Below are 16540 nucleotides of genomic sequence, written 5' to 3'. Positions count from 1 at the left end.
AAACACCCACCAACCACCTACAGATGTCCAAGGAGAAAAACAATGTTTATTTTTCTGAGAAAGGCAAAGATGGCATCTGTGAAAACCAACAAGACAAAGGAAAGAATTCAGGAAATCATCACGCATATACTAATAATCAAATCCGTCCATTTTCGAGCAAATTAAAAGGTAGCATTTTTCATCAACAAGAGTGATTAATGCTCTTTTTTTCCTTCTCCAATCATATATTTGCATAAAATAAAGAACAGAGGGTTGAAAGGCTTTCTTTCCCCAAAGGGAAGGCAAACTCTGCTAACAAGAGCATAATACAGGAACAACTGTTCTGAAATATGGTGGGATGCTCTTTTCTATTTCTTTTTGGATTTTTTTTTTTTTATATGTGGTTGACAGTCTCGTTTTCAAGCTCCAGATCCTTACCCTTTTGGGGGCTGCCCCCACTTTCTAAACAAAGTCCATTCTTAGAGGCTGTGTCAAGGTCTCCCAGGATCACACAGAGCCTCCCAGGACCACCTGCTGTTGCTTGCTCTGTTGGGACATTAATAATAATAACACCTTAGAAGGATTAACAACAACAACCCTGTGGAGTGGGCACTATTATCTTTATTTAACAGAAAGTGAGGCTTTGGGAGGTTAAGTGAAAAAGCATGCAAGACACAGAGCCAGAACTTAAGACGGGGTCTCTTTCAATTAGGTTGAGTGATGGTTAAAGAAGTTAAGATGTGAAATCGGCGTTACCAGGGCTCAAGGAATATGCTAAGAGGCAAGATTTTTGGAGGAAAACACGGGAATAATATGGTTTATAATTACGATTTCTTTTATAACTCGCTTTAAAAAGTGAGTTGGGTTCCCCACAGATAGGATTGCTGGATTTCGCAAATAAAAACACACAGTACCGCACAATATTTGGGACGTGCTTATACTAAAATATTATTCATTGTTTATCTGAAATTCCAATTTAAGTTGGTGTCCCGCACGCTATCTGAGAACCCTAGAGCAAAGGCCTTTATGAAACAAACAAAAAACACTAATAAATTACAAAGCTACAATTCCCAAAGCTGAAATCTGGGATGCTCTGTGTGCCACATGTCTTTGGGAGGCCAAGTAAAGGGAAGTGTAGTGGGGCTACAGCTGTTCTGGACCGAGCTTCCTTCTCTTTTTTCTGGTAGCTGACAGAACCCTTGACTCCAGAGACCTGAGCTTTCACCAACTAGGCCATTTAAATTCACTGCCTCAAAATTCCTGAACTTTTCCCACTTTATATGGATGTTGTGAAGATTAAATATAGCTGAGGTTGGGAAGGGATATCATATACATCTTTAAATATTTATTTATTGGCAGAGTGCTTTGGAAATATATTCTCAGAAACTTGGAAAGACTGACTGCCCCTGTCCCCGCCCACCCCAAGAAAGGGCTCAGAAAGTATTACCAATATATGATGAGCCCAGCTGACAGCAGTCTCTAAAAGGAAGGAAAGAACAAAAACGAGAAACGTGTTCAAAACCTGAAGCGAACTATGGAAAATGTAGTGAGATGCCAAAAGGGATGCCTAGCGGAAAAACTGGACGATCACTGATGATGGCGAATTCCGTACTTTTCAAACGGCCATGGTTACATATTTCAAACGGTTACCTTGACGCGCAAGCACCACTGAATCACAAACACACTGAAATAGCCTAATCCCAAAACAGGACAAGACCTTCTTATGTATACCAATTTAATTTTCTGCTAATTTCCCCTAAACCTCCAATTTCCGTGGCTTGAGTAGGTTTACCTTCTTTTAAAACGACAACAAATTGGGACTGGCTCAGACAGTGTTCATTTAAACATTTCTCTGAACACTTTAATCTTCAAACTTTAACAAAACCCAATCTACTACACATAAATTGCTGTGAACAGAAACTGCTTGAAGAGGATTAATCAACAGCTTTGTATGTCATCCTCTAACAAGGCCAAACACTGAATCACTGTTGAATTCTTCACGTGCAGCTACACCCAGTTAATCTTCAAGAAAGCAGCAAACTATGTAAATCTATTTAAACTGGGGAGATAAGTACTTCACTCATCAAAAGTTTTAGCAACACTTAACAAGTACAGCTATTGGTCGGCAAGATCATTTGAAAAGAAACACACACACACACACACACACACACACACACGAAAATTCTTATATGCACTCCCCAACCCCAAAGACCCCACTGCAAACCACTAGGCAAAAAAGTACTTGCTACACACCTCAATTTGTAAAAACCAAGTATATGACATCACTGAATCAACTACTTCAAGAAAAGCAGTTCCGAAATGGAAGTAAGGAAACAGGAAGGGGAAAGTAGCTAATAAAAGAATTCAAAATAAAATGGAAATATTTATCTTCTCTAATTAAAGGAAAGCACTTTTTCTTTTGAGACATACTAAAAATATTTTCACAACTACAGAAGTCCTACTAAAGGGCTTTCATTTTGCTTGTGGCGGTGTTCTCATACAGACTGGATTTGCTTAACGAATATCCTGCATCTGCACGTCACAGTCAACAATCATAGGCCATACACATTTCTCCACTGAGACTAGAACCAACAATCTTTGTCTAGGTTATCACCCACTCAAAGCATCTTACTCTGACCTGAGCCGAGCAGATGTATTTCTAACATGCTCATAGGCCTGTGATGCAGGAAAATCCTAAATGATGCCGGAGATCAGTGCTCCTTGACGTCCTCGATACACAACGTGGGGCAGGAGGGGAATGAGCACCACCCACCTCTGTTTAACTGAAACTGGCTGACTCCTATATTTGTAAAGTTTTAAGAAGAAATCGTACAATCACTCTGTAAAGCAATCCTTTAACATCAATGCCGATCCCAAATATCACGAACCCACCGTCCATGTCATTCACAGCATCCTCCTTCACCTGCAACTCCTTCCTCACCACCACCTCCCTGCACCTGTCCATGGCCCAGATAGGTGGGAGGAATCCCTAAACCAGACTTTTGAGACTAGAAGGGTGACGGGCAGTGATGCAGAGAAGCTCTGGATGAGTTTTCATTGAGATGTGCACGTAATAAGCAAGCTGCCGTAGTGTGGCTGTCTTAAGAGCTTGACTGCCAAAGCCTGGCTCTGCACTTTGGGTCATACAGACTGAGTACGGTACTTAATCTATGCCTCAGTTTTCTTAACTGTAAAATGGAGATATTACCATTACCTACCTCACAGGGCTGTCAAGATGACTAAATGAGTTAACCCACCTATAGCTGGGTGGTTCTCAGCAACCCACAGGCTATAAGATGCTCAGTGATGGTTTGCCACTATTAATATATATGTATAATACAAGTGTGACTCCAGCTTATTTTTTTTTCCAAAGGTGATTTTTAAGTATTCCTCGCATTCAGTGTTTTCTTCAGGCAAACTATCTGAAATCAGCTCTAACAGCTGATCATATATTTCTAGATTAAAATCAAACTGCCTTATAAACCTAAAATGGACCTATTCTTTCATCAAAATGAACCAACTAACGTGAACTGAAAGGTGCAAGCTTAATGTCACAAAATCTTATAAAAAGCATTAATTAGACTTCCCATTTAGACTAAGCCAGGATGAGATCACAAAGTCACTCATGGTAACCAGGTCCCCTTGCTGGAAGTGTGCTTTCCCAGTGAATGGCTAAATACTAACAAAAGAAACCTTTGACTCAAATACCACTGGTACCCGGGGTCTTGTGTCTGTATAATGCCTACACATTCATTTCTTTCTTCGCCTATAGAAAAAAGAAAGTCTGTTTGTTTTTCTGATTCAGTCAGCCCTTTTAGTCTCTGAATCTAAGGAGAGCCTAGTGAAAAGAAGAGCATCTTATCAGCGTGCTCCAGACCAGCAGGCTGTCCCCCTCCACACACAAAACCTCCAGCCCCTCACAGCAAAAGGCCTCGCCCTCAGAGCCTTTTCCCCATTTCAGAGCTAACACCCCACCGGGTTCCGACAACAAATAAATGAATACACAAGGCCCTTACATAATTAGCCATCTTTTCAGGTAGAGGGAGGTGGGGCGGGGGTAGGATTCAGGAGAATATTTATTGTAAATTGGCTTCATTTATGAAGTCGATGCAAGTGTACTGGATCTGAGGGCATTTATTTTAAATGAGGCCACATGAAGAGATTTTAGAGATGCCAGCTTCTGAATCTTGACAAATTTTAGTATATACTTCAGCCAAGTCACAAATGCAGATTTTTTTTAAAAAAAAAATTAAAGGAAGGGGCTTTTCTTAAACCAGGTAAAAGTTCCATTGACTTGGAAAGCAAGGGCATACAGACCAGGTGTGTTTACTGTCTTTGTAAGGGAAAGCTAACAAGTGAAAGAACCAAACACCAGAAAACAATACTTTTTGACAGTCATCGTATCAGAAAATTAGCATCATTTTCAGATATACTTATAGTAAGAGTGCCCTCCCTACCCCACCCCCCAAAATGACTTTGAGAACAAAAAGGACTAAACATAATCAATAATCCTGTGAACGCCTTTAGGAAAGCCACCAGGCATCACTGTCATCTGTCATGATCTTAACAGAGCCATGGTCTGCATGGAAGGATACAGTTTGATTGAATCATTATTGGGATAATAACTTAATTGATTTGTCTCAGTGGCTAAGGATGTAGACAAGAGATAATGGAAGAAAAATATCTGCAATCGTGTTTTTGTTTTCTCAACAAGCATCTTGCCACTGACCTCTAAATCAGTTTAACCTTTTCTAAACAGACCTGCACATTTTTTACATAATTTAAAGCTAGGTCTTGTTAATGCTGCTGCTGAAAGCCTCCGTGAGATTTACCACAACATGGCTTCAGTAACCTTCTTTTAAAAACAAAGATGAAAAACAAAACAAAAGGCCATGACTATAAGCTTCCAGCTCCACTCCTTTTCCCGGCAGGGGATTTTGATCTAACCACTAAAGTGCCTTTGGAGTTCAATCTGTTAAAAAATGTATGAAACGGTATTAAAATAGGAAAAGGCATGTGTATGACTCAGGCTTATCCAAGTATCTCTGCAACTAGGATGTCACAGGATTTCCCTGTGCTGCTGAAAACTGAAAACCTTGAGAAAGTGACAGTAGAAGTTCCTGTTTCTTTTTCTTTCTTTTCTTTTTTTTTAATATATAAATGGGAGGGGGAGCGAGCGCGAACACACACACACACACACACACACACACACACACACACACACACACACACACACACACACACACACACACACGTCTTCCGGGTTTCGTACGAATCGGGCAGGTTCTTTGAGGTTCCAAGTGAAGATTGTTGTATCCCAATCTTAAGACTTATTATCGTACTCTTCCACACACAGAGGTTTCCGGAAAAAAACCCAAACTTGTTGCAGAGCTGGGCGAAGCCCCCGGCGCGCTCCTGCTCTCGCCGCGCCGCCGCCCCTTCCCCTTCCTCCGCGTCCCGCCCGGCCCGGCCGGAGGGGGCGAGGGCATCTCCCCGGCTAAGGTCACCGGCCCGAGCCGTCCCCGCGGGCCGCCTCCTGCGAAACAAGGTCACCGCCCGGCCCGGTCCCTCCGAGGACGACCGCGGAGTCCGGCCGAGCGCTGCCACCCTTTGTAGAGCGGGGCGGCCGGCCTCCCCGCGGCATCCCCGCCGCCGCCTCACCTGCTTGCGATAGGGCGTCCTGCAGCTGCTACTGCCCCCAGGGTTGCCGCTGCTGCTGGGGAAGATCATCGCGGCGGGCGCGGGCGGCGGGCGCGGGCGCGGGGCAGCCTCGCTGCGAGGGGGAGGGCGCAGGGAGGGGGCCGGCCGGGGCCGCGGCCGCTCTGGGAACTCCCTCTCGCCGCGCGGCGGCGGCCGGCGGGGGCTGCAGCTCCGGGCTGACTTCTCCTCCGCCCTCGACCTCCGGACTCTCCTAAAAGTGCGGCGCGGCGGCGGCAGGCAGGACTCTGGCAGCTCCGGCGGCCGCCGCCCTGCGTGCCATGGACGGGAGTTCGCGCGCGGAGCTGGCGGCGCCGCGGACTCTCCCGGCGGCAGCGGAGGAGCAGCGCCGCCGCGTCCCCACCTCCCGCGGCCTCAACCACCGCCCCGAGAGCGCGCCGGCCGGGGGCGGGGAGGCGGCCGCGCACCGCCTCGCGCCGCGCCCAGGCCCACCCGCGCCTCCCCGCCCTCCCGCCCGGCGCCGCGCCCGCCGCCCAGCCGGCCGGCTGGCCCCCGGGCGCTCCCTCCCGGGCTCGGGGCCGGAGCGGGGGCCGCGCGGCCCGGGGAGCCACCGGCCCCCCCGCTCTGGTGCAATGGTTGGGTCTAGCTCCCCGCATGCCGCACATTCCTTGGAGTACCCACCCCCCTCGTCTTTTCTTTTTTCCCCCTCGGCTCTTGGCTTCAGCACCCGCGGCAGCTTTGCACCCGGGCTCGAAGCCCCTTTTCAGGGCACCGCGCCGGGGATCACGCTAACACCTGGGTAGGAAGCGAACTGGTCCCAAGTCTTCTTTTTCTCTTTCACCCTTCCAAACTATCCCCCCGACCGTCCACTCCCCCAGAAAAGGTGCGGGCAATCACTCCTACTTCAACGAACAAACCAGCCTTCCATCAAACCTCTGCAAATCCCCGTTCCCCCAATTCGCACGCTAAAATTTTAGCAGAGAAAATGTCTCCACTCCCCACCCCCTAACCGCAAAAACGCACGGTAAAGTTCGTACTTCATTCCTATGCCAGAGTTGGCAAGCTTACCTTCAAGATGCCAAAGTCAAATAGCGAAAATCATTTCAATCCATCGGTTTAGTAAGCCTTCCCGAAAACTGGAAGTGTGTGATCCTTCTATATGTTAATTATGAGATGCGACACAAATGTGTTCTATTGAAGGGACACAGAAACTGCAAAACAGGGACAAAGTGAGGAGGTAGTTTCCTTTGTTTTTCAATTGAAATTAAGGCGACTCAAGATGCCCCCCGCCTTTTTTTCTGGATCGCCTTTGCGTTCGTTAGTGTATCTAGCCTAGAACCTGTGCAAGGCAGACGGCCTCTACAGCAAGTCCCACCGGCAAGAGCCCCGCGGTCTGTGGATGGGCCACTGGGACAGCTGGCCTGTTCAGCAGTGACTATTACAGGGTTACATTACCGCACTAAGCGGTCAATATTACAGCGTTCTTCCTTGGCCTCTGGCCTCTAACGCCTTCCTGGAAAGGGCCATCTGCCATGATAATGAAAAAGCCTAACTCGGCTAAGAAGTGAAGGCTCTCAACTTCTGGCTGCCATAAGGAAAACAAAGTGTCCCCTATGGAAACCGAGTCTTCTAGCAAAGCTGTGACCATTCAAGGGTGTTTCCAGCAACAAGGAACTAAAAAATATCCATCCTAGATATCCTTCCTACTGCTGACCTAGGGAGCCACCTCCATATGATGAAGGGCTCCCAACATTCTCAAGCACACCTGATTGAAAACAACTATATACACAAACTATATATATATATATATATATATATATATATAAAATTCTTAACTCTTCATTAAAAAAAAAAAGCAGCAGCAAACTTACTCTAAGTGCAGTACTAGGTGCACAATGGGCAAGTACGAACTTGCTAGATAACATTCACAGAAACGTATTTGTTCTTTAAAATGATTTAATAGAAACAATACAACTAACATTCAGTTCTGTGTTAATATATATGCTATTTCGGGCTACTGCATGCATTTACGATTGTTTGGGCTGCCCCTTTGCTGCCTCCTCTCACAGGGACCTTTTACCACAAGTTATCTACCACAGGTATAAAATATAAGGTTTTAAGTAGAACTGTTCAAGTCATAGATGCCTTTTCCTGAGAACTTAATGCCCAAGACCCCAGCAGTTCAAACCTGTCATCTATGGAAAAAATTCCATGTACAACCTCACTTGTCATGACTGGTCTCTTAGGAAACCACAGTCTAAACCACAAAAGAACAGCATAGATTAATTTTTCTATGGCTCTTCTCTAAGGTCATGATACTTTGGATATTGTGCTATTCTAGAATGGGAAGACTTGATCTGATACCCTGCAATTGTTTTACAGGGATAAGACATGATTTTAAGTGATAATAAAATTTAAATTGGAATACAAGAGCAATTCTAATACTAGATACTAAAATATACTAAGAATACTAAAAATATTAAAAGGACTATTTTTAAGAATAAAAAGGATATCTAAATAGCAACAAAACAAAGTGTTCTATATAGTGTATGACATAAAAGGAGATAACTCAAGGTGTATATTTTTAAAAACAATGTCTACAAGCCAGGGTTCAGAAGTTCCAGAGTTAGGTAGGTACTACGCACTTAACTAGGTAAAGCATTGCAAAGAAAGGAGAAGATAGATTTTCCACCCTCAAAGACCATAAAATATAAAATGTAACAAAGTCACTAAAGCCCAAAGAATTCCAACCTAAGAGAAATAACAGAAACATGAAACCATATATGTATATATACTCAATTATAGATATTCACAAGTGCTTAGTTATAAATGATTATAGGAATAGATCCTAGTGAGATTCATCTGGGAAAGTTTATTGACCTTTGAAACAAATATGTTTTAAGACAAAGTAAGGAAACATTCCAGAGAAACTGCAAGTTATCATGGTAAGAATTAGGGCTTTGGAATCTGCCCTGTAGATGCTCATCTTCCTGAAAGGGAAACTGAGACTGCTGCCTGGGCGGTCAGACAACATCCTCCTCCCGCAGCTCAGCTGGTGGGTAAAGTTGTGGGAATCTGACCCAGGGGCAGCCAATCCACAGATAGGCCAGTGACCTATGACATGGCTGGGACTGAAAAAATGAGCGGAGCCAATCAGATCCTCACCCTTGGGAATTTAATTCAGAAAACTCCAGTTAGGAAAGGGGCAGAAACTGCAAGAGTGCCAGGGGGTAGAGTTGAGGCCACAAAAAGCCAAAACCATATGCAAGGCAAGGTTATGAGGAAGCAGAAACTATGAGTAACAGGAAGCTGACTGGCAGCAAGCGGAGAGGCAAGCAGATGCCAGGAGCGGGTGAGCACTTGGCCGTGAGATGGAGTCCCTGAAGCTGCTTTGGCTCTTGCGACTGACAACAGCCCCTCCGTGTGTACACTTAACCAGCCCCACCCCTCTTTCTCAGAGAGCTTAAGTGAATCTGGGCTTTGCAATCTAAGGAACAAAATTAAAACAGCCCAACAGATTTGGTGGCTGCACGTTTCAGCTTTCCACTTACTAGCCACACGGCTTTGGGCAAGTCAGTTACCCTGAGTCCCAGACTCCTCCCTGACGGTCTTAAGTGTATCTATGGTACTCCAACAAAAGTACCAAACTCAATAAATGGCAGCTGTCATTATTGTGTCTCCAGGTTTCAGAGTGGTGGTTTGTAGACTTAAGTGGGTATACTGTGTAAATAACTGATGTTAGTAAGGCTGGCTGACCATCCAAGAGCAGGAGCAAGGGTGTAGTTGGAATTGACAAGTAAAAAAAAGAGCAAATTTAGGTAAGGAGAACCGTGTGTTGAATGGCTGAATGAAGACGCTTTCTAAGGCTTAACTCTAAGAGGTTTAAGAAAAAAAAAAGTCTGACAGAAGGTCTGTTTCAAGAGCTAGGTGAACTCAAGTTTCTCTCCCACATTTGTTTTTGTCCTGTTTCCTTTAAAGAGGTTGTGTGTTGGACCAGAGCCATTTCTGTATGAATGGGAAGACTGTGAGTGGTATCAGAGATCACACTGTGAGGCAGGAGGGGGCTATGAATGAGGATAATAAAGATGGAGCCATCCGTACATGCAGGAGCCTGCAGCCTTGTAGAGCAGATGAGACTTGGCTACTCCCAAGTGTTTGTATAACTGCAATCTGAGACTCTTGAATTGAGAAGATATTTGTCCCACAGAAACATTCTGAAAATGAGACTTTCATTTATAAATTTCACATCTCATTTCACTTTCACAGCAACGCTATGAGGTTGGAAGGGTTATTAGGCTTCATTTACAGATGAGAGGAAAACAAGTTAAGACTGACTGACTTAACCATAGAGCAAGGAAGTAGCAAGTAAATGTTTAAACCTAGGCTTAGCTAGGGTTAAAAGACCCTGTCCTGTGCTCCTTCAACACTATAATGCTGTGGACTCAAAAAAGCCTTATAAATAATGCTACAATTCCCAGGTGAGTACTCGTAACCTCTACAGCACCGAGTTGCTGGACACGAAAAATGCAAGGCATTAAGTGATAAGTGCCAGCCAAGTGGTCTAGACAATCATGTGCTATGCCAGTCCACTGCAGGGAGAGATCAATACAGGATGTAACATGGGTGTGGGGAGCTCAGCTGTATAAATGTTTTGTTTGAGGGACATTCAGAAAGAAGCACTGTGAAGATGAGAAGAAAAACAAAAAGAGCGGGAGAGAGATGGATGGTATGAGAGAGGACGTAGATTTGGGGTGACTGCTGCTGAAATCATCACTAATCAATGAGCTCCTTGAAGGCAGCAGCAAAATCAAAAGGCTAGGAGAGCCCCCATTCCAACACATGCATTACTGAACCTCATATAAGAGAGGAGCCTTTGAGTAAAATTACTACAAAGAAAGTGTGGTGGGAAAGCTAAGCTTTGAAAGAAGGGAAAAAAATAGGGGGAGAGAAGATGTCCAATGAGATAAAAATAGAACACCTCTATCAACAAAAGAATAGACCTGTAGCAGGGTCTATCCCTCTATCACTGCTAAATAATTTCAAGCACCCATTTTTATTTGGATCACATTAAAAACAGAAAAGAATGAAGAGGAAGAATTCACCCAACATTACTTCACATTACAATCTTTAAGGAATAAAATACAACCACATAGTATTGGTTAGTGTAAACAGTTCACGCTAAAAAAATTGTTTACATTTGAGAGTACCTATGTTTAAAAGCTCGCAAGCCTCTAGCTCCCAGCAAAACAGAAAAAGAAAAAAAAAATTATGAGCTCAGCAGATTCTTTAAATTTCTGTTCTTTCCTGGTACAAAATAGAGTTGATAAAGTGTCTTGTTTCTAAAGGAGCAGCAATATTTTCTATTATTTACTATTTTGGTTTTTTTAAATTTTATAATTCTTGTTCTAGACCTAAAGTCTCCCTGGATACATATAAAATCACATGTATATAAAAATGAAACCACTGTAATAAAACTATAGCTCTATAGCTATAATCCTAGAAGGCATATAGAACAACATAAACAAAGCCAAATTCTGATGAGTCTTACCAAAAGCAACATTCTAATGATTCTTAAACCTATCCTGGTGAACAAAACAGAAGAAATAGGCTTTGCCCTGCTGCTGCTTCTCTGAATGGACTAATAAATACCTGTCATTTATTGAGTAACTACTATATTCTAGGCAATTTCTCAGCAGGTTCCTCTCCCCTGCCCCCCATTCACTCACAACACACACACACACATACCCACCATTAGAGAATGATTAGCCCATTTTATAGAAGAGAAAACTGAGGCTCAGAGGCTTAAGCAACCTTTCCAAGGCCACAGATCCAATACACAATGGAGCTGAGGTTTGAACTTAGGTCTCTCTGACTCCAAGTCTCCAAGCTCCAATGACACTCGTGATCGTTATTATTACTATGATCTATGGTTCAAGCCCAAACCCCATAGGGAAAAACATAGGAGCTCAATCCTGGGTGTGTATCTGAGCTTCAGTTACCATGAATATGACCTTGGGCGAGTCACTTTTAAAAAGATATGAAATTACATTGAATTTCCATTCAGTTGATTATAAAGGCAAAATTTCCAATATTAGAACATATAGTTAATAGTACAAATACATATTCTGACCCAACCTAGCTCCTAAATCTCATTTAACTGATAGTTGCTAAAATATAACTCCTCTCTTACAACCACAAGCTTTATTTTCTGGGATAGTTGGTGGGATGAAGTTGGGAGAGAAGCAGAAAGAACTATCTTCTAAAAGCTGGGATGGTGATTAGATGAAAGGTATTTCCAGAATCCTGAACTGAAACTGAGAATATAATTTCACTCAAAAAATAGTGGAAAATCGTATTAGAGATTAGTTTAATTATGGGATTCATACATGCTTATCGGACAACTAACATCCTATTCATCATTTAGGATATTTCTCTCTGTGGCAAAACATCCTCTAAATTCCAAACAAATAATTTACACTCAAAAAATTTTGGATATCATCTATTCATAAATTAGCTATAGCCTTGTTCTTGCAAAATAGTTAATAAAATTCAAATCTCACTCAAATTTCTGGCATAGTGGTTCTCTGTACGTTAAACTTCTTTTCCTATGTTTTTCTATAAAAATAAGTACTTGGGTCCTTATTCTTTCCAAAAACCAAAATCTTGGGGGTAGCTATATGAATTAAAAATTCAAGATTTTTGTTTTCGTTTGGTTTACACTATATTGAATTTGTATCTGTAGATCAAATTCTATAACAAAATAAAGGAGAGTCAACTATCTGGGAAACCAGGAGAAAGAGAAGCTCCATTTTGCATTTATTGTGGATTACTATTTTCCTAATTTACCTGGATGGATGCCTCAATCCTCTACATTCTTTGACTGTGGGAATATAGTATTAGAGCTGTTATTCTCCATCCTTTAGCAAGCCTATAAGAAAATAAGTGCTTCTTTTCAAAATACTTTGAGATAATTCAATGAGTTTTCCATGAATTACAGTAAAATTACAAATTATGAAAGATATTAAGTGATTTTTGCAATTACAGCTTATCTAAAGAGACGGAAGTAACATAATCATCTACTGTAGTGATCAAACTATGTATAAAGGATAAGAGCTGAGATAAGGAAGGGAAGGGCTGATGTGCTGTGGAAACAGCTAATCACATCCACCTCTGGCTACATGACTTGGGAAGAGACAAAAAGTACTTAGGAAATCAACAGAATTTTTGGAAAACTAGAGCCAAAAAAAAAACCAAACCTCTAAATCATGAAAAACAAAATTCAAACCTGGAAAAACTGTGTCCTTTCCATGAGTAAAATTTAACTGTTAGAAAATTTGGATAGTACAGACTGAACAACTAACTATACCTTGGACAAACAAAACTCGTATAAGCCAAGAATGATAAAAGGTATAAGACATTCCTAAATGTCTGGGAGACATAACTAAGGTCTATGCAAAACCTGGGATCCAGAGCACAAATTAGGATTTAAAGCATTCAAAATACAGAGAAAAAACCCCAACAAAACAGTTTCCTTTCTCTTTAGCTGCTAAGCTGACCATTACATTAGTTTATTTCACCTGAAGAGGAGGATAACAGAATAATTAATAACATCCTTTAAGTAAATAAGGATGCTGAAAAGCTTTCTATTCTCCCCTGAATTATAAATGTGAAGGTTCACACAACAAAATACAGAATTAGAAGTAAATTTCTATTCAGTTGGGGACACATGAAAGCAAACTTTCCAGCAGTAGAATATTTAGTTAAGAGTACTGCAGTGGGCTACATAAGGAGCTTTTAAAAATTCTCCACCCGAAGTGTCTTTAAGAATGACTAGTTCTGGGTTATCTAATACACTTAACACATGGGACAAACGGATGACAGACCTGTGGCAAATTGATACTCCCCAAGAGAAGAGAAGGCAAATGAGGAAATTCTGATATTGTCATGACAATGTGACTGACCATGACATCAGCAATTCCTAATTCCAAACTATGAAGAACACTCCGAGAATGCTGACAACACATTAAACAGATCCTCCCAGCACCACCCTTCCTTCACCTCCCAATCTAATATTTGATCTAGTGGCAGATGTGATGAAGTTTCAACTAAAGGATTATTGAATGTTAAAATCTATTAAATTCTCCTAAGTTGGAGGAAGCACTAGGAGGAAGCAATAGATAATAGCTGAAGACATTTTTCAGACCTATCATATATATCATATTATATCATAGCATATTATAAAATGTTACAATTTATAAAACGCTTTATTGTACATCTCATTAAAGTCTCAGGGAAGGAGGCAGGGCAGGCATCCTCCACTTTTTTTAAACAGGAGAGTAAGCCTCAGGTAGGTTAAACGACTTGACCTGGGTCATGAAGCTGAACCTTAAGGTTGGAAAGAATTATTAAAAGCCAGTTCCCGTGCCTGACGTATAATAATCACTCAAGAAATAATACAATAATAGAATGAATGCTACTGTCTCTCCTTGGACACCACGACCGACAATAAATTCAATCTATCCATATTTAGTCATTTCTATTAGAAGGTTCTTTGTTAAACAGCCTCCAAATCTGAACCTATTCCTACCCCAGGACTAGAGTCTTTCTCTTCTATAGATTGCATACAGCTTTCGTCTGTATTCTATACTGTCCAACCCATAAAAGTGAGGGTGGAGTCATCTTATTTTGAGCCTTAACAACCTTGTAAGAGTGCTTAAACAGTCTGTAAATCTCTAATGAGTTACTTAACCTACTGTCTTACACGCAGTAAATTTTTTTGGAGGCATGAATGCATGAGGAATGGTAGCTTTCTTACACAGACACACACACACACACACACACACACACACAAATGACAGAAATGATGATTTGCATCCTCTTTTCAAAATGATGATTACTTGAAATTAGAAAGAGTTGAATGTAAGAAATGGAGCGATCAAATCTTAAAGACTACATTTTACAGATTATATTAAACATGGTGAATTTGCGTCCTAATCTTTAGATCACTCGGGATCCTAAGAGGTGTTGTAATGAATGTTGCATTTTGCATTTGTATGTTACTTATTAAGGAAATGGTATTCCACAATCAAATGGTTTCTCTCTCTTGACCTCAACTATTACTGTCAGAATAAATCTTCTTGCTTTACTTTTTTGGGGAAAAGAGAAATGTCCTACAAATCTCTCTGAGATCAGTCTCCTATAAATATTTGGATATAAACTGTATGTCGTGCAATCTAAGATGCCACTGATTATAATATGCTTGACAATTACTGAGATGTTAACATTTGAAAAAATGGACAACAGTAATTATAGGACATCATAAATTAAAAGATGCATTCTGATTTCAGCAATGCTGAAATGTGAGAAGAGTGCATCTTGGCATCTGTGTAGTAGAGCACACAGGTACATGAGCACAGTGCGTACAAACGCACACACGTGTTCTTTTTATTCGTAGCCTAGGCTCCAGAAATATATTTTTCAAACACTCATTTTTAATCTTCTAAAGAACCCAGAGCTACTGAGTGATTACAAGTAAATGACACACACTCAGTTCTTCCAAGATCTGACTGTATCATACCAGTGCGCACAGTCTCCACAAGGCAGAATGAGAAACTCTACCGTAATCTCACAAAGGAGCAAACTGAGCTGTCAGCTTCCCTCCTCAGCCATTTCCTCACAGTCACCTCAAGTTACACCCGTGGTGTTTTAGATATACAGTGCATTTATATGATAAGAAAGGTTACAGGGAGAGGAGCCTAAACCTGTAGATATTTATCAGGCCTCTCCACTCCACACTTCCTGTTATTAGTGCTTTAAAGCTGTCAGTTACGAACATAACTTGAGAACATTCATCCTGGACTGTTACTTCTTTACCAAGTTTTAAGTCACACAAATGCATGCACATGGACACACGCACTCTCAAAAGATCACTCAGTGTTGTTCTGGCACACGGCATCAATTCCAACCTATGAGTCTTACAGATTTCTACCTTTTTGCAGGGCCTGGAGTACCAGTTCTCAGTCTTCCTAGGACTTCCGATCAGAAAAGTAATTTTTATGTGAATCATAAAAGTTTTTTTATGTGAAGTCAGATAAAAAGACATATATCTAAAATGGTTATCACAACGCTTAAAATTGATATGAAATGACAAAGTGAATCAAAAGCAATAACTTAGCAGGTGAGATGACCCAGTTACAGAAAAAGATGTAAATGGTTCACACATAGAGCAATGACTATTAGTACTTGTTGGTATCTGAGGGTTCATATTTGTTCAGGTCTCTTGACTGGTCTCTTTTCCTCCTCCTTCCTTATGCAGCTTTCCTTTTATTCATGGCTGACGTGAAGATAAAACCAATAGGAAAAAGTGAAACAAACTGGTCAATTTATTAACTGACTCGAGGTTGGTCAAACTGAAGGTTGGAAATTATCTATGAATTTCATTTATCTGTAATGTTTCCCTTGTTATAAGAGAAAATTATAATTGATTTCACACTGAATAGTATCTTATAGAAATTATTAACATGTCAAACCACCAATATATCTCAAGCCCCAACTCAGGGCATGGCACACACTAGGCATTCAAATATTGGTTTAATGAATAAATAAACAATACCTTCAAAATGCATGCAAGTCCTATTGAAACAGATATTATTCTGTCCTAAAAGTAAAACAAGCTTATTATTTTGATATGTTAATTCAATGACAAATTATAAATTCGAATTGAGTAGCCAAACTTCTTCAGTATTAAAGAATATCCTTCCAGCTTCTGTAATTCATAATTTCTTGAGTGATTTGAAAATACATTCTATCTAGGGGCTCTTTTAAGAAGCTTTAGAATTCATTTAAGCTGTTTACCATAGATATCATTTAGGTAAAGAAGGCTACAAAATATTGCAAATCATTG

General features: G+C 41.3%; 1 protein-coding gene across 12 annotated transcripts in view; it reads right to left on the bottom strand.

Annotated features, from left to right (window-relative positions):
• RBMS1 (RNA binding motif single stranded interacting protein 1) overlaps positions 1-16540 on the bottom strand; it is a 212987-nt gene that overhangs the window by 125167 nt on the left and 71280 nt on the right. The window contains exon 2 of one of the 12 annotated variants that reach the window (XM_067741773.1): positions 6706-6848. The exons of 9 other annotated variants lie outside the window; for them this stretch is intronic. Coding sequence is in view for 2 of the 3 variants with exons in the window: in XM_067741765.1 (XP_067597866.1) it covers positions 5641-5709 (69 nt within the window). In the remaining variant the exon portion in view is untranslated. Of the gene's footprint in view, positions 1-5640; positions 6074-6705; positions 6849-16540 lie in introns of those variants that run through there. 2 more of the 12 variants (XM_067741765.1, XM_067741763.1) reach the window with 2 other exon arrangements.

This window comes from Pseudorca crassidens, chromosome 6 (assembly GCF_039906515.1).
Source record: "Pseudorca crassidens isolate mPseCra1 chromosome 6, mPseCra1.hap1, whole genome shotgun sequence".
NCBI classification, from domain to species: Eukaryota; Metazoa; Chordata; class Mammalia; order Artiodactyla; family Delphinidae; genus Pseudorca; species Pseudorca crassidens.
This window is presented reverse-complemented; position numbering and strand designations above follow the sequence as displayed.